This window comes from Seriola aureovittata, chromosome 20, assembly GCF_021018895.1.
Source record: "Seriola aureovittata isolate HTS-2021-v1 ecotype China chromosome 20, ASM2101889v1, whole genome shotgun sequence".
NCBI classification, from domain to species: Eukaryota; Metazoa; Chordata; class Actinopteri; order Carangiformes; family Carangidae; genus Seriola; species Seriola aureovittata.
The window spans coordinates 21,586,522-21,612,882 of NC_079383.1; the positions used below are offsets into that span (position 1 = coordinate 21,586,522).

General features: G+C 35.1%; 3 protein-coding genes and 1 long non-coding RNA gene across 5 annotated transcripts in view; 1 reads left to right on the plus strand and 3 right to left on the minus strand.

Annotated features, from left to right (window-relative positions):
- Positions 1 to 988: 988 nt before the first annotated feature.
- On the plus strand, positions 989 to 4,672 carry emc9 (ER membrane protein complex subunit 9). Its single transcript, XM_056364296.1, has 6 exons — positions 989 to 1,157; positions 1,437 to 1,639; positions 2,050 to 2,126; positions 2,256 to 2,325; positions 2,636 to 2,730; positions 3,227 to 4,672. The coding sequence occupies exons 2-6, from the start codon at positions 1,445 to 1,447 to the stop codon at positions 3,405 to 3,407; spliced, it is 618 nt and encodes a 205-aa protein (XP_056220271.1). The 5' UTR covers positions 989 to 1,157; positions 1,437 to 1,444; the 3' UTR covers positions 3,408 to 4,672.
- Positions 3,539 to 13,866, minus strand: irf9 (interferon regulatory factor 9). 2 transcript variants are annotated; one of them, XM_056364294.1, is made up of 10 exons: positions 13,775 to 13,866; positions 13,257 to 13,324; positions 11,850 to 11,972; positions 11,538 to 11,718; positions 8,747 to 8,883; positions 8,390 to 8,474; positions 7,823 to 7,882; positions 7,227 to 7,616; positions 6,685 to 6,800; positions 3,539 to 5,725 (listed from the first exon to the last, which is right to left on the minus strand). In XM_056364294.1, exons 2-10 carry the CDS (start codon positions 13,311 to 13,313, stop codon positions 5,558 to 5,560), a joined length of 1,317 nt encoding a protein of 438 aa, XP_056220269.1. In that variant the 5' UTR covers positions 13,314 to 13,324; positions 13,775 to 13,866; the 3' UTR covers positions 3,539 to 5,557. The 2 variants fall into 2 exon arrangements, with proteins under 2 accessions (XP_056220269.1, XP_056220268.1); XM_056364293.1 differs by having other exon boundaries at positions 7,823 to 7,903.
- Positions 13,867 to 15,146: 1,280 nt separating this feature from the next.
- Positions 15,147 to 26,361, minus strand: part of LOC130161155 (E3 ubiquitin-protein ligase RNF31-like) — a 32,627-nt gene continuing 21,412 nt past the window's right edge. The window contains exons 23-24 of the mRNA XM_056364190.1: positions 16,327 to 16,492; positions 15,147 to 15,657 (exon numbers count right to left, since the gene is read on the minus strand). Of these exons, the coding sequence (XP_056220165.1) occupies positions 15,610 to 15,657; positions 16,327 to 16,492 (214 nt within the window). The 3' untranslated portion in view covers positions 15,147 to 15,609. The remainder of the gene's footprint in view (positions 15,658 to 16,326; positions 16,493 to 26,361) is intronic.
- Positions 22,888 to 26,202, minus strand: LOC130161156 (uncharacterized). The gene is made up of 2 exons (XR_008826103.1): positions 25,770 to 26,202; positions 22,888 to 25,731 (listed from the first exon to the last, which is right to left on the minus strand). It is a non-coding gene; the product is annotated as an uncharacterized LOC130161156 (long non-coding RNA).

The window sequence follows — 26,361 nt, forward strand, 5'->3', positions numbered from 1 at the left end:
GTGCAGAACTCTACTGCGGCACATCCTGCTGCCTCTTTGTGGTGGTTGATGGCTGATTTTTAAAAATGCATTCAGGTAGTGACTAGAAAAAAGCTTAATGCCAAAATGGGCTCTTTATGAGCTAGCATGACTCTTGTGGACTAAAGGAAGATCTACAACTATACCAATAAAACAGTCAAACATTTCCCACATTTTAAGTTGTGTACTTTGTAATCTCAGTGCTCTAAATTGTTACAACAGACATAACTGCTCACAACAGGATATGAGCTTTTGTTAAGGACAGAGGTACAACTTGGTAAAATGGCAACATCTGCTGGACACTAATTGTGTTTGAGGAACACTTATGTGCTCTAATTTAACCTCCTAGGACCTGGTGTCCACATATGTGGACCTCACATTTTGGGTTCTCTAGACCACAATACTAACTTTTTCTCAACAAGGGCCTGGTGACCACATATGAGGATATTATACTGCCACTCAGTAATCGAAATTTAAAACTAATGTCCTCATGTGGACATCATTTTTCTCAGGTCCCAATCAGCCTAAATAGCAAAGAGAAATTAAAAATGCACGCCATGCAAGAGTTCAGGTCTTAGGAGGTTAAAATTAAGTTTAGAATATCAAAGAAATTTAACTTTTTTTTAAATATATTTTAATTTCACATCAATTGAGAAGTCTTAAGTTGGAAACTTGTCTTCATTTATGAATGTAATTGGATTTTTACACCTAATTTATGAACATACAACCTATTCTAATCCCATATTTATCGTAGTAAAACCAACTTGTTTCAATATAAACCCTTTTGTTCCGTATGAATAAACGTTTCTATCCCTTTTGGACATCCTCACCACTAGAGGGAGCGCTTCTATAGAGCACAAGCATTACACAGGGGCTGAAGAAGGAATGTAATGATTGGCTACTTATTGCTCCAATCGGATGACAAAACGTTGACGTGTCAGCCAATCAGATAAATACTATTTACTCCTATGGGCGGAACCGGAAGTAGCCTTACAGACGCTTCACACTAGCTGCTAAGTGAAACAGTCAGCCCTTATTGGCTTCATAAAAGCTTAAATGAAGCGTTAGACTTGAAACTCTTTAATCGACATTTGCTTCTTAAGGCTCTATTTTACGTGTATAATTGTATTCTTCTTCAGGTAAGACGGAATTCAGCTCTGCTCGCGTAAGTCGTAAGCTAATGCTAATGCTAATGCACACTGCAGCAGCAACAGCCGGCTGGCAGGTGATTGAGCTACAATTAGCCAAAAAACACAACCCTGGAGGACGGTTTTGCGTCGGTTGTTGGTAGATTTAGTGCAGTTTTATTTCACGACAACCATCGTTGTCCTTTACGTGTGGTGCTTAAGTGCATTCGGCCGTTGTTCGGTTCTTTTTGAGCTCAGTTTAGCAGTGCTTGTGTGTCTGTGTGCCCTCAGTGGTCATCATGGGTGAGGTGGAGCTGTCCTGTCGTGCCTATGTGAAGATGTACCTGCACGCCTGTTTGTTTCCACGGTGCAGCATCAACGGGCTGCTTCTGTCGTCCAGCTCGGCAGGTGGCGCTGTGTGTGTGACGGACTGTGTGCCGTTGCTGCACTCGCACCTCTCCCTGGCTCCCATCACTCAGCTGGCTCTCACACAGGTAGGCCGTCTGCAGACGCGCTTGGTATCCTCACAGTTTGTTCAATCAAACTCAAAGTGAAAATCTGGAGGTGTAACTGGCTGCTACGTTGTGTGAGCCCAGTGTTTGCTTTGTCACAAAGCTAAACATCTGTTGTGAGGTTGTTTTCCAGCACATACAGCTTTTTGGGAGCTATTTCCTGAATCCTAAAAGACTGTTTAAATTAGATGTTTAATCCATTTTCCTAGTTGTGACAAACAACAATAAAAATAAAGTGAGGATGCTTTCAAAAATAATGTCATGGATACTTTATATTTATCAGCTAACTTCACACAAAGTGCAGTAAACTCTCTGCTCTTACTTGAAGGGATTCCAATATGTATGTGATTTAAATGCTGTTTTAAAGTGACAGTCTGTCCTGTGTGTTTCAGGTGGATGTGTGGTGTTCACAGACTCAGCAGAGGATAGTGGGATACTATCAAGCCAACGCCTGTGTATTAGATAGTAGGTGAGTGTTCCAGCCCCTGATTTCTCTCCAAAGCAAAGCAAAGGTTGACACATCATACAGTCTCGATTTCAGTAAAATGTCAATACCATTTCTTTTTTTAATGTCGCCACCATTTATTCAACCCAACAGCCCGACACCATGTGCACTGAAGATAGCTGATAAGATTGCTGAGCAGTTTGACAATGCAGTTTTGTTAATGGTAAGTATTAACTAACATAAAAGAGATTTGATTTTAACACCATGACTCTCCCTGCTGCCTTGGTTCATATTAGAAATTAGAGATATTAAACCTGGAACAAGAAGCGGATTAATAGGAAATCTGTTGATGCTAAAACATTGCTGTTGACAAAATGCTCTTGTCTGTCATTAGAGAATGAATACTTTGGGTATTTGGCTACTGTTATGCAGGTTTAAGGCGTCACTTTGGGATCATGTAACATTTTGTAGGTTTAAATGTTTTTTTTTTTTTTTTTAAATTTAATAAAATTTTATTCAAATTTTATTCACAGCTTGATGGTAGTAAGATGTCGCCAGACTATCGGGTCCCTCCCATCGTGATGTACGAGCGCAAAGATTCAAGATGGATGCTCAAAGACAAACACACGTAAGACACAGCTGCTGGTGGTGGTGTTGGGGGGGGGCTAACTAACTGCAGTTACTTCCCTGTAGCTTTTGATTTTAAACATTTGAAATATTTTTGCTTCTTCTTTTCTTCCCAAAACTGCCCCTTGAAATCTTTTGTGGTGCATGTATATTATAACTTTAAATTCATATGTGCTACGCTGGGCTTAATGTCGTCATGCTGGCGTCTTGTTGCTCTGACTCTTTACATAATAGAAACTTCATCCTCACACCACAGGTTCTCCATATGAAGTAGATAATCTGATAAAAATTTTGATGTGCGTTGTTCCATAAATTTGCGTATTAATGAGGCAAAACTTCCGTTAGCATGCTTGATGATAAAGTACTAGATGTTCTTTTGTCATGATAGAGATCATGGAGAGACATCAGTCCATAAGTCCAAGTGATTTAAATTCCCCTGATCACAGACACTACTGCGACATTAACACTGATTCATCCCTGTGGTCCGTCTTGTCCAGGATAATGCTGAGACAGTGGGAGGAGACTCGGGCGATAGCCAGTCAGATGCTGGAGTCGGGCGATCACACGCTATTGGTGGATTTTGACAGCCACTTGGACGACATTACAAAGGACTGGACCAATCAGAAACTTAACACCAAGATAGCAGAGCTCGCCTCGCCGGCCAACGGGAACATCTAAGACGGAGACGTAGTGAGACCAGTTTGTACTAGAGCCCAGATTTATTTATGTTCTGACCCAACGTCATCGTCATGTACAAATGTGATTTCTTTTTTCTTTTTTTATAACCTGACACAGCCACATGTTCCACACAGAGTTTAGGAAGACGTTTATTTTTAATGCATTTTCTTGACTGAACAGGGACATAACATAGAACATGCATAAATAACAGAATATTTACTGCTGATTTAAAGGAAAAATCCACCTTAAAAAAAAAAAAAACAAACACCTGTAACACTGTTACTAATCACCTGTGGTATTTACATCTGGTCCTGTGTTGTCATTTGATGCTTAACTATTGTTATTCCTACATGTATTACAAGTAACGGTGGGGTGGACAAAGTAACAGAAACACCTTAAAATACAGAAGTCCTGCAGTGAATACTGGTGTGTCGAAGCCCAGATGTTTGTTGAGTAGCATTAGTTTTAGCCAGATGTTCCTTATAAACTGCCAACTGAGTGTTTATCATCATTTGGTGCCTCATCTTCTGAACTGCACTTAAATGCAGCAGTAAATCCTGTTTAGTCACTATTTTACACTTTAATTTGTAACTGATGCAACAGCAGGTGTCAGCTGGTTCCTCTGTCCGTCGCCTTCATACCTCAGATTCTTTTTTTTTTTTTTTTTTATAGAGGCCACACACACAATGCTTATTTGACTTAACATGACTCACTTGTGAAGCTGCCTTTTGTATTTTCAGTTCACGAGTTCTTGCCTAAACTGATCTTGTGACTTTCCAAGAGGAAATGTTTTTATAAATCCGCCAGCTCTTGCCAAAAACAGCTAGCTGTGTTAAGAGGAACACAGACATTTAACAGGATATTTGCTTCACATTTTGCCAAACTGCCACATTATGAAAAGGAGTATGAAAGCTTCATCACAGACAGACACTCTGAGCTTCTGCACAGTATTTACTGCAGAGCTGCTGTTTTTAATTATAAGATGCTTCTGTTCTTTTGTCCACCTCTTGTAATCTACAACAGCTACAACTAATAACTCTCAAAACACTAATCAAGTTTTTCAGTAGGTTCAGTGAACGCAACATTAGCTTCTCCTGTAATAAAAAAAAAAAAAATGCACTGAAACGAGCGATTTTCTAACACAGATGGATTTTTCCTTTAACGTGTCCTGACTGAGCTGCAGCGCCTCGGAGGGAGGCCGCGGCGTTCTGTCCGTCTCAACAATGTGAAACTTTATCTATTAAAACACCGACAACCAACCCACATCTGTACGTACATCCATGTCTTCTGTTCACGAACAAAAACCTTCCATGAAAAACGAGTTTGAGTTTGAGATGATGTAAAAAAAACAAAAAAACAAAATACAACTACAGTGAGGATACATTTTTTTTCTGACTACTGCTCTACAACAACTTCACTTAAACTCTTGTTTCCCTTTTTATTTGACAGTAAAATTAATATTTTATATCTAAAGGTTTCTATAGTGCTGTAGTATAAACAGTTAAGAGCTGATTCAAGCCGTGGTTCACTGCCTCTTTAGCTTGTGACACAATTTTGTTTTTCTGTCCTTTGAATACATAAAAGCACCTTCAGTTATCCAGTAATTTACAATGAAAACATGTGTTTTTGTTGTTGTTTTTCTATCCTGTTGATGTAACCTTGAGGGGGTCCTGAACCACTGGCTTAGAGGAAATTTAAAAAGGTGACGTTAACTCAGTTCTTCTCACAGAGTACAGACGAGTGTTAGTTTACGTGTAGTGCTTCCAGTACACCAACGAATCTCTTCAGGGAGGTCAGGGGCCAAAGTCCGGCCGTGAAAATCCACTTCCAGGGGGCAGTGCGTTCACCATGTGATCTCTGGTCATAAAGTGTTAAAGCTCTGGATTACCTAACCTAAAAGTTACGTGTCTTAAGTGCTATGCTTTTATTTTGTTGCTCCGTTCGGGGATGAGTGGTGTGTGTATAAGATGCACACAGACTCTTATTTTGACATCAGCGATCATTCAGTGGTGAATGTTAAACATGTCGACACATCGCTCCGCCCTCTTGGTCTCATTTTGTGAGACTGGGTTTAAACAGTAGAGAGGGGGGGGGGTTCATATTTTTTGGAATGAAACCCCCCCCCCCCCCCCCCACGTTGACTAAAGTGCTCAGAAGGTCCCGCAGGTGATGGTGTCGGATGTTGGCGAAGGAACGGTGACCAGGTTCAGAGTTATTTCTCCCAGAGGAGACTGACTGGCCAGAGACTGGAGGATGGTGATGGACTCGAAGATGGACTGAGCGTTCTGGATCTGCTGCTCCGCCCACGGGAAAGTGATCTGCAGAGGAGGGAGGAGAAGGTGGAGGTATCATTACCATGTTAGTCTGATGTCCCACTGATGCACAGCTTAATATCAGGTCAACTTCAGGACATGTTGAAGAGAGTTTACAGGAAATCAGCTGGAAAAAACGTCACCCAAGTTTTGTATTAACAGTTTAAATGCATTAATCATACTGTATCTTTAAAGCCACAGATATTCCTGCTGAACCGTGTCGTTTATTAATGTCAGCGACTGATAAACAAACGCACACGTCTGACTTGTGATATCACTCTGCCAGCTGCCACGACCCACGAGAGCGGCTCCATGTGAAATTAGCAGTTAGTCGTTAATCTCATTACCAGATAAATGTCCATCAACGTCACAAAGTTTAAGATTAGTCGTAAAAAAAAAACGTTTTAAAGGAAAAGCGAGTTTTTGAACATGATTTTATGACACATATTTGGCATCAAGTAGAGCTGCAACTAAGTATTACTTATTAATTTATTATTATATTCTCAATTTATTGATGGTTTTGTTTATAAAATAGTGAAATATACTATTATTATCTCTCAGAGCCGAAAATGAATTATTCAAATAACTTGTTTTGTCAGATCAAAACTCAAAAATATTCAATTTACCATCATATGAGTTAAAAAAAAATCCTCCAAATTTCAGAATATTTGTGCTTGAAAATTACAAATAATCAATTATCAAAATTAAATAAACAAGAAATGACTGAAAAATGAACACACAGATTAGACATTTATAAGTAAGATTTGAGATCAAACCTCTGCAATAAAAATATATTTCATTAAAAGCACTAAATAGTTTTGAGGTCGGATATTAACTGACTGATTTTTAGATCATTTTAAATAATTGAATTGATCAAAACGAGAGCAGGAGGCTGGAGGAGAGACACACGGTTCACTGCTGAGCTGCATGTGACAGATTCAGTTGAGGGTGTAAAGTTTCTTTACCTTGACAATAATGAGTTTTCTGGACGGGTCCTCGGTGTTATTCAGCTCTTCTCCGAAACACAGAGTGACGCCGCACTGAGGAGGCTCGCCGCCGTTTGACCGGAACTGATCCAGCTCTGGAAAAAAGGTCAGTTAAATAAATAAAATAAATAAATACATACGACGATTCGCTGTTGAAACTTCGCTGAGATCTGACTGGATGTAGTTTCCGGGCTAAACAACTAATCCACTGCTTTAAGGTTGAACGAGATATTCAGGGTTGAAACTGGGATTAAAGTGAAGATTATTTATCATTATTATTTATTAATTTCTCCTGTTTCTTCCATATAGAGACAGAAAACACCCAGTGAGTCCGAGGCGGCGTCTTCACATGACTAACAGGTAAAATCTCAAAATATTCAGTTCACGATCACGACGACGAGAAGCAGAGAAAACCTTTCGATCGATCAGGAATAATCTGTAAACTAATTAAAGAAGTTTAGACTATAAAGAGACTCATCCAATCAGATGAAGCGTGTGAGGAGTTCAGAGTCTTCACTCACGTTGCTTGAACACGTCTTTACTGAAGAGCAGCACCGGCTCGTTGTTTCTCTCCATCTTGTGCAGCCCCGGCGTGGTCGTGTGCGGCCCCGTCCAGAAGACCCGCCCCTGGCAGAACCGCTTCCCGTACACCCCCTGCCTCCCCGAGGTCAGCAACACGCCTTTCTCCATGAAGGGCAGCAGGGTGAACAGCGCCTGCAGCTCCTGGCCGGCCGGCAGCGTGGAGGGCGGCTCCGGCAGAGGGATGCGAGGGAACCTGACTTTGAGGGCGGCCGGCGTCGGGGGGACGGGGGAGGACGGCAGGTACGTTATCCGCACGTCGGTGCCCTGGATTTGACGTCTGAGAACCTCCTGTCCTAAATAGTGAATCTCCACGTTGAAGGAGTCCTGGTCTGGAGACAGAAAACACACACACACACAGGAAGCATGAGACGATGCTTTACCCTTTCAAAATAAAAGATATCCACTCAAAGTCACACACTTCTGCAAAATCACAAAGGAAAACAGATTGAATGTTATAATAGAGAGCCTGAAAAGTCTCCAGCATTTCAAGGGAGTGAACATACAGCTGTACTTAACAACTTGTTGAGTTTATTACCTCCTTGAGAATCAGGGACGGTCTCCTCGATCCGGACGTCCAGCCGGATCTCGTCGACCACTGCAGAGACAGACAGACATCCTAAATACAGAGTGATGAGCGGACGATTAGATCATGTCACAGATTGAATTAGAGCTCAGCTGCCGGAGTGAGCGCTCTGTTTCGCCGGCAGATGTGTAAACAGATCAGTCTTTCGGGTTTTGCAGGAAGTAACCTGGTTACGTACGTGCAGCAGGTGAGTTGATTAGATTCCTCACCTGTGTCCCTGACCTTATTTAGGAAGAGCAGCGGTGAGATAACCGGCTCTGTGGTGAGAGCTCGGCTCCTTCACGGCACAGATGTGGTTTTTTACAAAATAATAGAAACCAAATTAAATATAAAAACTACTCTGTGCATCATTACGTGCGATGATGCAGCGCAGGTGTACATGTAATAAACCGATGAGGAATCAGGTTTCCCTTCAGATCCAAACGTCGGCACCGTGCCGGTATTTAATCAGACCCACCAGTGACTGAGTTACTGCGTCTGCCACGTGTGAAAGCTGCAGATTAACACGGTTAAACTCACCGTCTCTCTGGACGGTGGAGGCGTACTGCACGGGCTCCTCCGCCTGGATGATGATGTCGCTCTGCAGCAGAGCGTCTTCAACACACTGCGGATCAGAGAGGTTGCAGCTGAAGACACGGGTTTCTATCTCACTGAGACACCAGGCTTCCTGATTAATGACTCTGCAGTAGCATCATTATCATTATCTAATGCTAACATGCTAACATGCTAACAGGAGAAATCCTCTGTGTGGAGAAATCAGACTCAACTTTGACCAACTTGAAGTTCAACTTGTACTTGTTCCATTGTTTTGAAATCCGCCCCTCCCCCCTCCCCCCTCCTCCTCCCTCCCCCGCTGCAGTGGGGGGGCCAACTCACCAGCTGAGACACCGCCAACTCCTCCTCCGTCTTTATCTGCTTGACGTTACTGGCATCGTCGCTGTCCAACTCGCTGCTCCTCCTTTTCGACCTCCTCGTACTTTTTTCTCTGCATTTCTTCTCAGGAGCGATTAAACCTGTGAAAACACAAGAGTTTAACAAAAAAACATCTGATCAATCGAACGGCAAATAACCGATTCTGAACGAGACACATCCGCTTCTGTCCCAGTTGCTGTTACAGTTGCTGTTGACACTGGCTGACCTCAGCGACCTCGCTGCTCCACTGACGGAGCAGAACAGCTGAGGGAGCTGCAGTCGCTCCGTCTGTTACAGAGCTGATTAATGTCAGGAAACATGCAGCGGTATTTTAAAGGAAGGCTGAGCCGGCCACGATTGTTATGATGGTGTGACTCCATCCAGCAACACTGTCATATAATATCTGGACTTACACTGAAAACATCTGTGCGGGACATTATTTTTTACTACTTTAAAACGAGCCAGGATAATTAATAAAGTAATAAAGAGCAGTAAAATGATTGCAGTCAGCTTGTGTCAGTTGTACTTTGACCTTTTCTCACTGGGTGACCCGCGAGGCACAGCTGGGTTATTTGTGTAAGAACTTTAAAACCAAAGAGAGATGCAAAGTGACTTATGTAAGTTGTGCGTGTGCATTCAAACTGAAGTTAAAAGCAGAAGTTAAAAGAAAATGAAGCTGATTTCAGGGAGAATTAAATTTAAAAAAGTAGTAAAAACCTTTGTACATAAAGAAATGTGAATAAATCCTGTTCTGATGAGTCTAAGGTGTTCAGGAGGGGGAAATCGAGCTGCGTCAGGTCACACGGTTCAGAGTCAAAGCCACAAAACAATAAATGTAGTCAGGAGCCGCACACCCAAGAAAAACATAGAAGGTAAAACTGAGAGAGAGTTTTAAAAAAAAAAAAAAAAAAAAAAGTGTGAACGTGACTCAGTGTGAAAAAGGAAGAAGATGAAGGAAACTCATCGCAACACGAGGTGGAAAAAGGTTTCTACAGATTTAGTGTGTGAAATGTGAAGAGGTGGAATCACTGCCTGAGAAATCAATCAGGACTATTTCTCCATGCGGAAGGATACTGTTGCAGATTTATGCTTTAAGAAAATAAACAAAAAAAAAAAAACACATTGAATCTACATTTATATGGATATTTGACACTAAAATTAAAATATTATTTATTGATAAACCTGTGAAGATGTAAATACATTATCTATCATTAAATATCAGAAATCACTGGTGTGAAAATAATCAGCTGATTAATCTGTCAGTGGATCTTCACCTACAGGATCTTAAATGTGAAGGATTTCATGCTTTTTCTTTTTTAATTCTGGTGTTTTTCACTATTTTCTGACATTTTATCGACAAAACAATCATTGATTAATTAAGAAAATAATCAGCAGAGTCATAAATAATTAAAATAATCGCCCTACAGGGATAACAAGTCATTTTCACAAGCCAAAAATTGTTTCTCAAATGTGAAGATTTGCTGCTTTTCTGTGTTTTAAATCTTTGTAAATTTAATATTTTCAGGTTTTTGACTGCGAGGTCAGAAAGGAAGAAAATATCTGAACTCATATTTAGATCAAGTCGTTTACTTTAAGATGAAAACTTCCAGGACTGAGCGATAGTTCAAAGTGATCAGTTAACGATTTATAATAATATGATTTTAAATCCCACCTGCAATACAGGTTTCCAATTTATATTTCAAGCAGCTGCCACACTGATTGTCAGTCGTAGGGGGCGGAGCTGCGGGATTGTTGCTGTCAGACAAGTACCAGGATAAAACTCTTAATATCTACAGCAACTGTTTTGACGGCTTGATGGTTGCAGCTCCTGCAGTGTGAGGATTCATCACTCATTCTGTCGTAAACTTAAATATCTTTGTGTTTCAGGCGACTGATCAAAAACAAAATGTTCGTGGGAGCAAGAAAGAAATAATCGGACGAATCGGTCGTGACAATAATCGTGAGTTGAAGCTTCACTGACGATATTCAAAGCACTTGACAGCAGCTGTGTTGACCATGAGAAATCATTATGAAACCTGAGTGTAAACACTGTGGGTTTGCGGGTCAACACTGCGTTCTGTGTGTTAGCGACACTCCTCCCTCTATGACTGTGCTGAATACAAACATTAGTATTTGTGTGTTTCATACTGAATGAGGTTCAGGTTTAAAGTCCGTGCACCTGTCACTGCGACAGATTATAATGTCAGAATAACTTCTTTTACAATCTGATCAGCTGCTTTCTGACTCTAGGTTACTTGTTTCATTGATTCTGTATCGGTTTCCTTCAACAGCTCCTTCTGGTCCGTTCTGGATCAGCACCGAGTCGTCTGGGAGAGACGCTAACATGTCATGTCATGTGCTTTAGGGTTGGTAACCAATAACTATTTTTTATTATTGATTATTCTCTTGGTGAAATCCCAGAAAGTAAAACATGCCCATCGCGATTCCTCAGAGCCAAAGGTCAAAGGTGACGTCTCCTTAACCTGGAAGACCTTCAGTTCACAGTGATATAAAACAGAGAGAAGCAGCAACTCTGGACTCTGAGAGTTTTTCATATTTTCGCTTGATAAATGAAATAAATGATGAATGGATAGATCTAAATAGTTGGCGATTAAATATCCAATAGACTAGGAACTCAATCAATCAACCAACTGTAACTCAGTATTTCTCTGAACCACTCCCCCAGGAAATAAGCAGGAAAGCTGAATCTCCCTCCTTGTGTGGGAGAACGTCAGAAGACTTTAAATCCTCTCACCTTGCTCGCTGAACGGGACCAGGCGGTAAACCTTGTACGGCTCCGAGATGTCCAGCTGGGCTCGTTCCATCACCTCCTTAAACTCGGGGCTCTTGTTGAGGGCGCAGCGGAGGCGGGTCTTCCAGGACGCCGGGTTGTCCTGACCCCCTTCCGTCAGCTTCCCTTTGAACTCCGCCCACGCCTGCAGAAGACACAGACGATTGGCTGAAGGTGAGTTACTCTTTAAGTCACGTAGATGTTGCAGAGTTTTGAGAATTACATTGTTTAGTGTTGAGAGGAAAAAAAAAATTTAAAAAAAGGAGGCATCGTGACCTTGAAGATGGCGGCGTCCTCGTCTTTGCGGAAGTCCTGTTTCCCCGCGTGTTTCCACGGGATGCGGAACATAGTTTTGGCCTCGTCGTCCCACACCAGCCCGGGGTATTTACCACTGCTGACCTGCAACAGTCCAATGTAACAACACACAACACATGAGTTTAATTTACTCTCTGAGCTGCGTCTCTCACTGTCTGTCCAACATGATCCACATGAGTTTCAGCTCTCAGGCGACGCACCCGAACCCTTTCATTAGTGGAGGTTGTGCAACCTGCAGACACTACTCAGGGCTGAAACACCCACTGACCTCCTCTTCTGCACAATTTTAGGGAAAAAAAACACATTTAATCTACATTTATATTTAAATTTGACACTAAAATTCAAATATTATTTAATGAAAAACCAATAAAGATTCATATATTATAATATAATTAAATATCAGGTCTCTGGTGTGAAAATAATCTGCAATGTTTTTTATATTCTTGTGTTTTTCACCATTTTCTGACACTGACAAAACAATTATTGATTAATTAAGAAAATAACCAGCAGATTCATTGATAATTTAAATAATCGTAAGCTGCAGCACTAAATAGAGAACAAGTCATTTTTACAAGCAAAGAAAATGTTTCTCAAAGTTTCTTGTGTTTTAAATCTTTGTAAATGAAATATTTTTGTGTTTTTAACTGTTGGTCAGACTAAACAAGACATTTAAAGACGTTGCCTCTGGCTGTGAGAAACACGGATCAGTTTTTTATTTGACATTTTATCAACTCTCTATCAATAAAACTGAATATGATTCTTAAATATTTAAATTTATGTCCCATAGTATTTATAGTCTTCACTTTGTTATGGTTTTATCATCATGTGTTTTCACCTATTATCACCTGTGAAAACTTGTTTAACACCTCTATGTGGTAATTGGGTTAAAAATAAATGTGAATCATGACAAGACAAGGTGCTGCGCTAATGATTATTTTCATTATTGATTCATCTGCTGATGATGTTCTTGATCAATCGGGAAACAGTGAACTCAGTCACATAACATAAATATTCACATATGAAAAGAAAAGTTTGTTTTTAAACAGATTATCAGAAAAGTTTTCTATAACTCAGCTAATTGATTGAGTGGAGAGGCAGCCTGTTGTTCACAGCCAAACTAAACTGTCTGTTCAGTGTAATTGAAGCTGTAAACATCAATATTAAATTTGTCTAATGTGAGTGGAGCCCTCTATCCTCTCTTTCCCTTTCCTTCTCCCCCCTCCCGTTCCCTTTCCTTTTCCTCCCCGCTCCCCCTCCCACTATATATTTCTGGCACACACACACATTAACACGCACGCGCGCACACACACACACACACACACACACACACACACACACACACACACAAATATTAATACACACACACACCTGCTCGACGATCCAGGAGCGCAGTCTGCGAGTGGAGCGCATTCTCCCGGCTGCCATGACTCAAAAGACTGAGCAGAGAAAAAGCCCCAGAGTCACAAACAACAGCAACACGACATCATCATCATCTTCATCATCACCAGCAGCAGCAGCACATGCACGTCTCAACATGTCCCCCACGAAGTAATACTTTAATAACCTTATTTCATCACAACACATAATCAGTATCTAAACAATAGATAATAACAAGAAAATGTTTGAACAGCGACTTGTTTTAATGCAAATGATCGATTTATACCGTGTGTGTGCAGCTTCAGTTTAACACGAGATGAACTCCCACAGATAAAAACAGCTTCTTAAATTAACTATTTTTTAAATGGAGTCTGGTTATATACAACAATAAATGAGGCAATAAAACATTAAAAAAAAAAACCCCGTCTCCTCCCACCTGTTTTACAGATAAATATAAGTCATTCAAATATAGATTCTAACAGTGAAGGAAGTACATAAGTTTCGTTTACCTCGGTTTTGTTTCCTCCGGTGTGTGTGCGCGGACTGACGCTGTCTGCTCTCTGCGGCCCGAGCTCCGCTGCTTTTCAGCAGACGCTCCTTTTCCCCGAAATCACGTGACTTACCATAAACGGCGTGTGAGCCACCAGGGGGCGACACCGGGCACAGACTAAATATTTATTTTATTTAAACAGTTATACATGTGTTGTTCCTCATTCAGAGTTCAGATTTTCAGGAATTAAAAGAGACATTATTTTAGACAGTGGTGGAGAAAGAATTCAGGTATTTACTGAAGTAAAAGCTCGAATAAAAACACTGAATAAATGCATTTATATTGTTACTTAAGTAAAAGTATAAGTTTAAGCAAAACAATGTAGTGAAGTATTTGAAATAAAAAATACTCAGTGTAGAAAAATGGCCACTTATAGTCATAATATATCACTAGGTTACTGATGCAATAATGTAAAAGCAGCAAAAAATTCAGAAAATGAAATCACAATCAACTCAAAACCCTGCATGAAAAATGACTTAAACAGGCATCAAAATAGATGCTAATCGATTTTCCAATTGATTAATCAATTTCTTGTACATACTTGTTGTTGAGTAGTTTTAAAGTGATAAAAAGATTTTCCATGTATTTAGTATACAAAATCAGAATGTGTAAAGTAACTAAAAAGTGGGGCAAAGTGCAATATTACCCTTTGAATCGTAGTGAAGTAGAAGTATACTCAAAGTACAAGTACCTCTGAGTAAATGTATTTATTACATCCCACCAGATTTAAGACCATTAATATAAATGTCCTTATTTACTTGTGAATAATGCCATAGCTTAAATAGTTAGTAGGTTTAAAGTGTTAAATTCTGATCTTGTGATTAATATTTAGTGTTTTTCTTTTGCCCAGGTCATTTAAAAAAAGATCAACCTTGGTGCAGTAGATTGTAATATTTAAGAAACTTTTAATGCCTTTTGTGTCTTAAAATTATATTAATATAAAATCTCTATTAAATCATTAACATTAATTAAATCTGACTGTAAAAAAAAAGCTCAATAAATTAAAAAATAATTGTGATTGTAGGGGATTTATTGCTGAAAGTATTTAAAAAACGACCCATACCAGGTGTTATTATATCTTGTCTTGTACTTAAAAGTAGCAACTATAAAGTTGCTGGAAATAGAAATACTCCAGTACAAATACATCTCAAATGTACACCAAGAAATATATGACAAAGAAAACTTTCTCAAATGTATTTAATGTGACAAAAACATCAACAAATCCACATTTCAAAATAATCATATTTATTTATCTATTGAGTTTGAATCATCCATCCATCTTATATAAACAAAATCTCAACACTTCAACCCTTGAGACAGTGAATAATGTATTTTCCATATAATCTTTCCTGATATCTCTACATTGTTTTCATGCAGAAATTTCAACATACATTAAGTACAAGTGATAAATCATCAGATTCATATAAGATACACGAAAATAATACAAATACATTCCTTTTTAAAGGTTTTTTTTCCCAAGTTTATATGAATCATCACTGAGAACTGAAGACAGAGAACAAGAGATAAAGACACAATCCTCTTCAAAATCCTATTTCTCTTCATGATTTATGATCGACAGGGAAAAGAGAAGAATCATTTTCAGCTGAAGGCAGCAGAGACAAACAAACAGTTAGGAGGACACAAATCAGACACAGCTGCTTCACAACTCCAACACGCCAATTCATTATTCACTTGTGGTTTGGCATCAACGGATATGTACTTGAGTCACACGCGTTGTCACTGATTAAGAATTCAGCTGGTTTTGGCTGGTGATGATGAGCTGCTCAGGAATCTTTATTTGTTGCGGGGAACCTTCTCTCCGAGAGGAACCTCCATCAGTTTCTGTCAGGAGAGAAAAAGGCAGTTAAAAGTGACTCAGGTATAATGTTTTACCGTAATTCTTTTTTTAAAATTCTTAATAACTGATTCTGTTTATGAGGAGCGTAGTACTGAAAACCAGCTCTTCCAGATTCTGTTTGAACATGCAGTTGATGTGACCTGGATAGACTTGCGATGCAGTGAAGCGTTATAGACTGATGATGTACTGTGTTCAGTCTCTCAGCTCGTTCTCTTTGCAGACAGCTGCATACAACATTTCTGCTTTCTTTTGAAGGCACAGAGAAAAGCGACAGAGGAGAAGTTACAAAGCTCCTGGACTTTGTGGTTCGACACCGGACCAGCTGACAGCGAGCGGGAAAGTTCAGCGGCCGGTATCCTTGTTGCCAATTTGGTAAATCAAACCAATCACCTTACTTTTGTGGGTCACCCCCTTGGTCTAGTCCACACTCACTCCTGTTGAAAAGTCTGCAGCTAAAGTGGTTCATAATAATTCAAATCAAACTAATGGAAAGACAAAGAAAGCTGCTGAGTTTTAGCCGTTTTATTACCACTTTCTGTTGCTAAATTAATTAGTTATGAACAGCTAATGAGTCGTTTACACACATCAGTATACTCATTCGGTCTGATTGATGTGGATATAGCCGAGAGGCTAGGTAAACAGCAGTATCTCACCTTGAGCAGTCGAGCATGGTAAGCATTGTCATCCTCGTTCTCTCCTTTCTGTGCGTCCACCTCGTATCGCTCACAGGCCCGAGTCAGCTCGTGGGCGTCGTAGAGCACAGCCGGGTCCAGAGAGTGATCGTTTATCAGACTGACCAGGTATTCTCTGTAGTGCTTCCTGCAGAAACACACACACCTTTGTAAAAGGCTTCATCTGAAAGAGTATCCTCATAAAAGTGAGGGAAGAGATTTATAGAATATGCTCTGAAAAAGGAGACGTTTTGGATTTTTTATTTTATTTTTTTAATCAGAATCATTAAAGCTGCAATAAGCTGGTCTCTAACTGTGTCAGTCAGCTGTTTGCTTCTGAGGTAGTGGACAGTTGGTTTTGCTCTGAAAACGATGCTCAGAGATTATAGCTGCATTAATGGAGTTAAAGAGAGAGAGAGAGTTTTCTTTTAGAATAATATTAATTTCTTCATTTTGTTTTTCAACTGCAGAGTCACCCATCCAAACATTTTGTGGTGGCAGCGACATTTTCCATCTCCTCCTGGGGAATTCCCAGCTCCTCCCAGCTTGACGTGTCTGAAAGAGCTCCAAGACAAGACGCCCAGGAGGCGTCCTGACCAAGTGTCTGAATCACCTCAACTGTCTCCTGTCAATGGAGCAGCAGCTCTACTCCTATTATTTATGCCATTCTACTCCTCCTACTATGACGTTTTTTTTTTTTACATTTTTATGCCATGCTATACTGTGATGTTTATTTTTTTAAATTTTTATGCCATGCTATACTATGACGTTTTTTTTTTGGACATTTTTATGCCATGCTATACTATGACGTTTTTTTTTTTTTTACATTTTTAAGCCATGCTATACTATGACGTTTTTTATGATTGTTTTTTTTTTTTTACATTTTTATGCCATGCTATACTATGACATTTTTTTTTGACATTATGCCATGCTATACTATGACGTTTTTTTTTGGACATTTTTATGCCCTGCTATACTATGACGTTTTTTATGCCATGCTATACTATGACGTTTTTTATGATTGTTTTTTTTTTTTTACATTTTTATGCCATGCTATACTATGACATTTTTTTTGACATTATGCCATGCATAACGTCTATGACGTTTTTTTTGGACATTTTTATGCCATGCTATACTATGACGTTTTTTTGACATTTTTATGCCATACTATACTATGACGTTTTTTTTTTATTTTTATGCCATACTATACTATAACGTTTTTTTGACATTTTTATGCCATACTATACTATGACGTTTTTTTTAATTTTTATGCCATACTATACTATGACATTTTTTTTGACATTATGCCATGCTATACTATGACGTTTTTTATGATTGTTTTTTTTTTTTTACATTTTTATGCCATGCTATACTATGACGTTTTTTTAACATTACTATGACGTTTTTTTTTTTTACATTTTTATGCCATGCTATACTATGACGTTTTTTTAACATTACTATGACGTTTTTTTTTTTTACATTTTTATGCCATGCTATACTATGACGTTTTTTTGACATTTTTTATGCCATGCTATACTATGACGGTTTTTTTTGACATTATGCCATGCTATACTATGACGGTTTTTTTTGGACATTTTTATGCCATGCTATATTACGAGGTTATTTTTTCTACATTATTATGCCATGCTATACTATGACGTTTTTTTTGAGATTTTTATGCCATACTGTACTATGACATTTTTTTTTGACATTATGCCATGCTATACTATGACGTTTTTTTTTGTTTTTTTTTACATTTTTATGCCATGCTATACTATGACGTTTTTTTGACATTTTTATGCCATACTATACTATGACGTTTTTTTTGACATTATGCCATGCTATACTATGACGTTTTTTATGATTGTTTTTTTTTTTTACATTTTTATGCCATGCTATACTATGACGTTTTTTTAACATTACTATGACGTTTTTTTTTTTTTTACATTTTTATGCCATGCTATACTATGACGTTTTTTATGCCATACTATACTATGACGTTTTTTTGACATTTTTATGCCATACTATACTATGACGTTTTTTTTAATTTTTATGCCATACTATACTATGACATTTTTTTTGACATTATGCCATGCATAACGTCTATGACGTTTTTTTTGGACATTTTTATGCCATGCTATACTATGACGTTTTTTTGACATTTTTATGCCATACTATACTATGACGTTTTTTTTTTATTTTTATGCCATACTATACTATAACGTTTTTTTGACATTTTTATGCCATACTATACTATGACGTTTTTTTTTTACATTTTTATGCCATACTATACTATGACATTTTTTTTGACATTATGCCATGCTATACTATGACGTTTTTTATGATTGTTTTTTTTTTTTACATTTTTATGCCATGCTATACTATGACGTTTTTTTAACATTACTATGACTTTTTTTTTTTTTACATTTTTATGCCATGCTATACTATGACGTTTTTTTGACATTTTTTATGCCATGCTATACTATGACGTTTTTTTTTTTTACATTTTTAAGCCATGCTATACTATGACGTTTTTTATGATTGTTTTTTTTTTTTACATTTTTATGCCATGCTATACTATGACATTTTTTTTACATTTTTTATGCCATGCTATGACGTTTTTTTTTGGACATTTTTATGTCATGCTATATTACGAGGTTATTTTTTTTTACATTTTTATGCCATGCTATATTACGAGGTTATTTTTTCTACATTATTATGCGATGCTATACTATGACGTTTTTTTTTTACATTTTTATGCCATACTATACTATGACTTTTTTTTTTTGACATTATTATGCCATACTATACTATGACATTTTTTTTGACATTATGCCATGCTATACTATGACGTTTTTATGATTGTTTTTTTTTGGACATTTTTATGCCATACTATACTATGACGTTTTTTTTTGTTTTTTTTTACATTTTTATGCCATGCTATATAATGAGGTTTTTTTTTTTTGACATTATGCCATGCTATACTATGACATTTATTTTTTCTACATTATTATGCCATGCTATACTATGACGTTTTTTTTTATTTTTGACATTTTTATGCCATGCTATACTATGACGTTTTTTTGGACATTATTATGCCGTACTATACTATGACGGTTTTTTTTGGACATTTTTATGCCATGCTATATTACGAGGTTATTTTTTTTTACATTTTTATGCCATGCTATATTACGAGGTTATTTTTTCTACATTATTATGCCATGCTATACTATGACGTTTTTTTGAGATTTTTATGCCATACTGTACTATGACATTTTTTTTTTTAGATTTTTATGCCATACTGTACTATGACATTTTTTTTTGACATTATGCCATGCTATACTATGACGTTTTTTTTTGGTTTTTTTTACATTTTTATGCCATGCTATATAATGAGTTTTTTTCTTTTGACATTATGCCATGCTATACTATGACGTTTTTTTTTGGACATTTTTATTCCATACTATACTATGATGTTTTTTTGACATTATGCCATGCTATACTATGACGTTTTTTTTTTTTACATTTTTAAGCCATGCTATACTATGACATTTTTTTGACATTTTTATGCCATGCTATGACGTTTTTTTTTTTTTTTACATTTTTATGCCATACTATATTATGACATTTTTTGACATTTTTATCCCATAATATACTGACTTTTTTTTTTTTTTTTTTTTTTTACATTTTTAAGCCATGCTATATTATTAGATTTTTTATGCCATGCTATACTATGACGTTTCTTATGCCATGCTATACTATGACGTTTTTTTTTTTTACATTTTTAAGCCATGCTATACTATGACGTTTTTTATGATTGTTTTTTTTTTTTTACATTTTTATGCCATGCTATACTATGACGTTTTTTTTGACATTATGCCATGCTATACTATGACATTTTTTTGACATTTTTTATGCCATGCTATGACGTTTTTTTTTGGACATTTTTATGTCATGCTATATTACGAGGTTATTTTTTTTTACATTTTTATGCCATGCTATACTATGACTTTTTTTTTTTGACATTATTATGCCATGCTATACTATGACATTTTTTTTTTGACATTATTATGCCATGCTATACTATGACATTTTTTTTTGACATTATGCCATGCTATACTATGACATTTTTTTTGACATTATGCCATGCTATACTATGACGTTTTTTTGGACATTCTATGGAATACCTGAAGTCTGCTTAAACTGTCTGTATTTAATGTGTTTTTATGCAATTTTGATTGTTGTTTTAATGTCTTATCACTGCATATCCTCTTGTAAATGCTGCTATATGTATTATATTGATGTAAGTGGTTTGTTAATATGTTCAAAAGAATAAAACAAGTCTGTGTGTGTGTTATTATGCCATGCTATACTATGACGTTTTTTTTTTACATTTTTATGCCATGCTATACTATGACGTTTTTTTTTTAGATTTTTATGCCATACTGTACTATGACATTTTTTTTTTAGATTTTTTATGCCATGCTATACTGTGACGTTTTTTTGACATTTTTTTTGACATTATACTATGATGTTTTTTTTGACATTATGCCATGCTATACTATGACGTTTTTTTTTTTTACATTTTTAAGCCATGCTATACTATGACGTTTTTTATGATTGTTTTTTTTTTTAACATTTTTATGCCATGCTATACTATGACATTTTTTTGACATTTTTATGCCATGCTATGACGTTTTTTTGGACATTTTTTATGTCATGCTATATTACGAGGTTATTTTTTTTTACATTTTTATGCCATGCTATATTACGAGGTTATTTTTTCTACATTATTATGCGATGCTATACTATGACGTTTTTTTTTTACATTTTTATGCCATACTATACTATGACTTTTTTTTTTTGACATTATTATGCCATGCTATACTATGACATTTTTTTTGACATTATGCCATGCTATACTATGACGTTTTTATGATTGTTTTTTTTTTGACATTATTATGCCATGCTATACTATGACATTTTTTTTGACATTATGCCATGCTATACTATGACGTTTTTATGATTGTTTTTTTTTGGACATTTTTATGCCATACTATACTATGACGTTTTTTTTTGGTTTTTTTTACATTTTTATGCCATGCTATATAATGAGGTTTTTTTTTTTTGACATTATGCCATGCTATACTATGACATTTATTTTTTCTACATTATTATGCCATGCTATACTATGACGTTTTTTTTTATTTTTGACATTTTTATGCCATGCTATACTATGACGTTTTTTTGGACATTATTATGCCGTACTATACTATGACATTTTTTTGACGTTTTTATGCCATACTATATTATGACATTTTTTGACATTTTTATCCCATAATATACTGACTTTTTTTTTTTTTTTTTTTTACATTTTTAAGCCATGCTATATTATTAGATTTTTTATGCCATGCTATACTATGACGTTTCTTATGCCATGCTATACTATGACGTTTTTTTTTTTTTACATTTTTATGCCATGCTATACTATGACTTTTTTTTTTTACATTATTATGCCATGCTATACTATGACGTTTTTTTGGACATTCTATGGAATACCTGTAGTCTGCTTAAACTGTCTGTATTTAATGTGTTTTTATGCAATTTTGATTGTTGATTTAATGTCTTATCACTGCATATCCTCTTGTAAATGCTGCTATATGTATTATATTGATGTAAGTGGTTTGTTAATAAGTTCAAAAGAATAAAACAAGTCTGTGTGTGTTATTATGCCATGCTATACTATGAAGTTTTTTTTTTGACATTTTTACTGTGACGTTTTTTGACGTTTTTATACCATACTATGACTTTTTTTTTTTACATTATGCCATACTATACTATGACATTTTTATGCCATGCTATACTGTGACGTTTTTTGACATTTTAATGTCATACTATACTATGACATTTTTTTTGACATTATGCCATGCTATACTATGACGTTTTTCTTTTTTACATTATTATGCCATGCTATACTATGACGTTTTTTGGGGGGTTTTACTTTTACATTTTTATGCCATACTATACTATGACTTTTTTTATGCCATACTATACTATGACGTTTTTTGACATTTTTATGCCATACTATACTATGACGTTTTTTTTTTAATTTTTTATGCCATGCTATACTATGACTTTTTTTTTTTTTTACATTATTATGCCATGCTATACTATGATGTTTTTTTTAAAAATTTTATGCCTTACTATACTATGTTTTTTTCTTTTTTTTTATGCCATACTATACTATGACATTTTTTTTTGACATTATGCCATGCTATACTATGACGTTTTTTTTTGGACATTTTTATGCCATGCTATATTACGAGGTTATTTTTTTTTACATTTTTATGCCATGCTATTTTACGAGGTTATTTTTTCTACATTATTATGCCATGCTATACTATGACGTTTTTTAGAGATTTTTATGCCATACTGTACTATGACATTTTTTTTTGAGATTTTTATGCCATACTGTACTATGACATTTTTTTTTGACATTATGCCATGCTATACTATGACGTTTTTTTTTGTTTTTTTTTTACATTTTTATGCCATGCTATATAATGAGGTTTTTTCTTTTGACATTATGCCATGCTATACTATGACGTTTTTTTTTGGACATTTTTATGCCATACTATACTATGACATTTATTTTTTCTATATTATTATGCCATGCTATACTATGACGTTTTTTATGATTGTTTTTTTTTTTGACATTATGCCATGCTATACTATGACGTTTTTTTTTTTTGACATTGTGCCATGCTATACTATGACGTTTTTTTTTTACATTTTTATGCCATGCTATACTATGACGTTTTTTTTTTACATTTTTATGCCATGCTATACTCTGACGTTTTTTTGACATTTTTATGCCATACTATACTATTACTTTTTTTTTTTGACATTTTTATGCCATACTATACTATGACGTTTTTTTTTTACATTATGCCATGCTATAATATGATGTTTTTTTTTTAATTTTTATGCCATGCTAGACTATGACGTTTTTTTTTTTTTACATTTTTAAGCCATACTATACTATGACTTTTTTTGGGGGGTTTTATTTTTACATTTTTATGCCATGCTATACTATGACGTTTTTTTTTTACATTTTTATGCCTACCTATAGTATTACGTTTTTCTGCATTTTTATGCCTAACTATACTATGACGTTTTTTGGCATTTTTATAACATACTATACTATGACACTTTTATGCCTTATTATACTATGACATTTTTTGAGAATGTTATGCCATACTGTTCTATGACTTTTTTTTTTACATTTTTATGCCATACTATAATATGACATTTTTTTTTTACATTATTATGCTATGCTATACTATGACGTTTTTTGAAATTTTTATGCCATGCTATACTATGACGTTTTTTTTTTTTTTTTTTACATTTTTATGCCATGCTATACTATGACGTTTTTTTTTACATTTTTATGCCATGCTATACTATGACGTTTTTTGACATTTTTATGCCATACTATACTATGACATTTTTTTTTACATTATTATGCTATGCTATACTATGACGTTTTTTGACATTTTTATGCCATGCTATACCATGACGTTTTTTTTCACATTTTTATGCCATGCTATACTATGACGTTTTTTGGGGGGTTTTATTTTTACATTTTTATGCCATGCTATACTATGACGTTTTTTTTTTACATTATTATGCTATGCTATACTATGACGTTTTTTGACATTTTTATGCCATGCTATACTATGACGTTTTTTTTTTTTTTTTACATTTTTATGCCATGCTATACTATGATGTTTTTTTTTACATTTTTATGCCATGCTATACTAAGACGTTTTTTTTGACATTTTTATGCCATGCTATACTATGACGTTTTTTTGACATTTTTATGCCATACTATACTATGACATTTTTTTTTTACATTATTATGCTATGCTATACTATGACGTTTTTTGACATTTTTATGCCATACTATACTATGAGATTTTTTTTTGACATTATGCCATGCTATAACATGACGTTTTTTGGGGGGTTTTATTTTTACATTTTTATGCCATGCTATACTATGACGTTTTTTTTTACATTTTTATGCCATGCTATACTATGACTTTTTTTTTGACGTTTTTATGACATGCTATACTATGACTTTTTTTTTTGACATTATGCCATACTATACTATGACATTTTTATGCCATGCTATACTGTGACGTTTTTTGACATTTTAATGTCATACTATACTATGACATTTTTTTTGACATTATGCCATGCTATACTATGACGTTTTTCTTTTTTACATTATTATGCCATGCTATACTATGACGTTTTTTGGGGGGTTTTACTTTTACATTTTTATGCCATACTATACTATGACTTTTTTTATGCCATACTATACTATGACGTTTTTTTTTTAATTTTTTATGCCATGCTATACTATGACATCTTTTTTTTTTTGACATTATTATGCCATGCTATACTATGATGTTTTTTTAAAAAATTTTATGCCTTACTATACTATGTTTTTTTTTTTTTTTTATGCCATACTATACTATGACATTTTTTTTTGACATTATGCCATGCTATACTATGACGTTTTTTTTTTTGGACATTTTTATGCCATGCTATATTACGAGGTTATTTTTTTTTACATTTTTATGCCATGCTATTTTACGAGGTTATTTTTTCTACATTATTATGCCATGCTATACTATGACGTTTTTTAGAGATTTTTATGCCATACTGTACTATGACATTTTTTTTTGAGATTTTTATGCCATACTGTACTATGACATTTCTTTTTGACATTATGCCATGCTATACTATGACGTTTTTTTTTGTTTTTTTTTTACATTTTTATGCCATGCTATATAATGAGGTTTTTTCTTTTGACATTATGCCATGCTATACTATGACGTTTTTTTTTGGACATTTTTATGCCATACTATACTATGACATTTATTTTTTCTATATTATTATGCCATGCTATACTATGACGTTTTTTATGATTGTTTTTTTTTTTGACATTATGCCATGCTATACTATGACGTTTTTTTTTTTTTGACATTATGCCATGCTATACTATGACGTTTTTTTTTTACATTTTTATGCCATGCTATACTATGACGTTTTTTTTTTTTACATTTTTATGCCATGCTATACTCTGACGTTTTTTTGACATTTTTATGCCATACTATACTATTACTTTTTTTTTTTGACATTTTTATGCCATACTATACTATGACGTTTTTTTTTTACATTATGCCATGCTATAATATGATGGTTTTTTTTTAATTTTTATGCCATGCTAGACTATGACGTTTTTTTTTTTTACATTTTTAAGCCATACTATACTATGACTTTTTTGGGGGGGTTTTATTTTTACATTTTTATGCCATGCTATACTATGACGTTTTTTTTTACATTTTTATGCCTACCTATAGTATTACGTTTTTCTGCATTTTTATGCCTAACTATACTATGACGTTTTTTGGCATTTTTATAACATACTATACTATGACACTTTTATGCCTTATTATACTATGACATTTTTTGAGAATGTTATGCGATACTGTTCTATGACTTTTTTTTTTACATTTTTATGCCATACTATAATATGACATTTTTTTTTTACATTATTATGCTATGCTATACTATGACGTTTTTTGAAATTTTTATGCCATGCTATACTATGACGTTTTTTTTTTTTTTTTTACATTTTTATGCCATGCTATACTATGACGTTTTTTTTTACATTTTTATGCCATGCTATACTATGACGTTTTTTTGACATTTTTATGCCATACTATACTATGACATTTTTTTTTTACATTATTATGCTATGCTATACTATGACGTTTTTTGACATTTTTATGCCATGCTATACCATGACGTTTTTTTTCACATTTTTATGCCATGCTATACTATGACGTTTTTTGGGGGGTTTTATTTTTACATTTTTATGCCATGCTATACTATGACGTTTTTTTTTTACATTATTATGCTATGCTATACTATGACGTTTTTTGA

Bases quoted from the DNA above. Each gene is read 5' to 3' on its own strand.
- emc9 (XM_056364296.1), top strand. From the start codon at position 1,445: ATGGGTGAGGTGGAGCTGTCCTGTCGTGCCTATGTGAAGATGTACCTG. The intron at 1,640-2,049 runs GTAGGCCGTCTG...TGTGTGTTTCAG, and splicing joins CTCAGCTGGCTCTCACACAG to GTGGATGTGTGGTGTTCACA. The intron at 2,127-2,255 runs GTGAGTGTTCCA...TCAACCCAACAG, and splicing joins GCCTGTGTATTAGATAGTAG to CCCGACACCATGTGCACTGA.
- irf9 (XM_056364293.1), bottom strand. From the start codon at position 13,313: ATGGCAGCCGGGAGAATGCGCTCCACTCGCAGACTGCGCTCCTGGATC. The intron at 8,884-11,537 runs GTGAGAGGATTT...GTGTTTTCACAG, and splicing joins GGTCCCGTTCAGCGAGCAAG to GTTTAATCGCTCCTGAGAAG. The intron at 5,726-6,684 runs GTAAAGAAACTT...CCTCCTCTGCAG, and splicing joins GAAAACTCATTATTGTCAAG to ATCACTTTCCCGTGGGCGGA.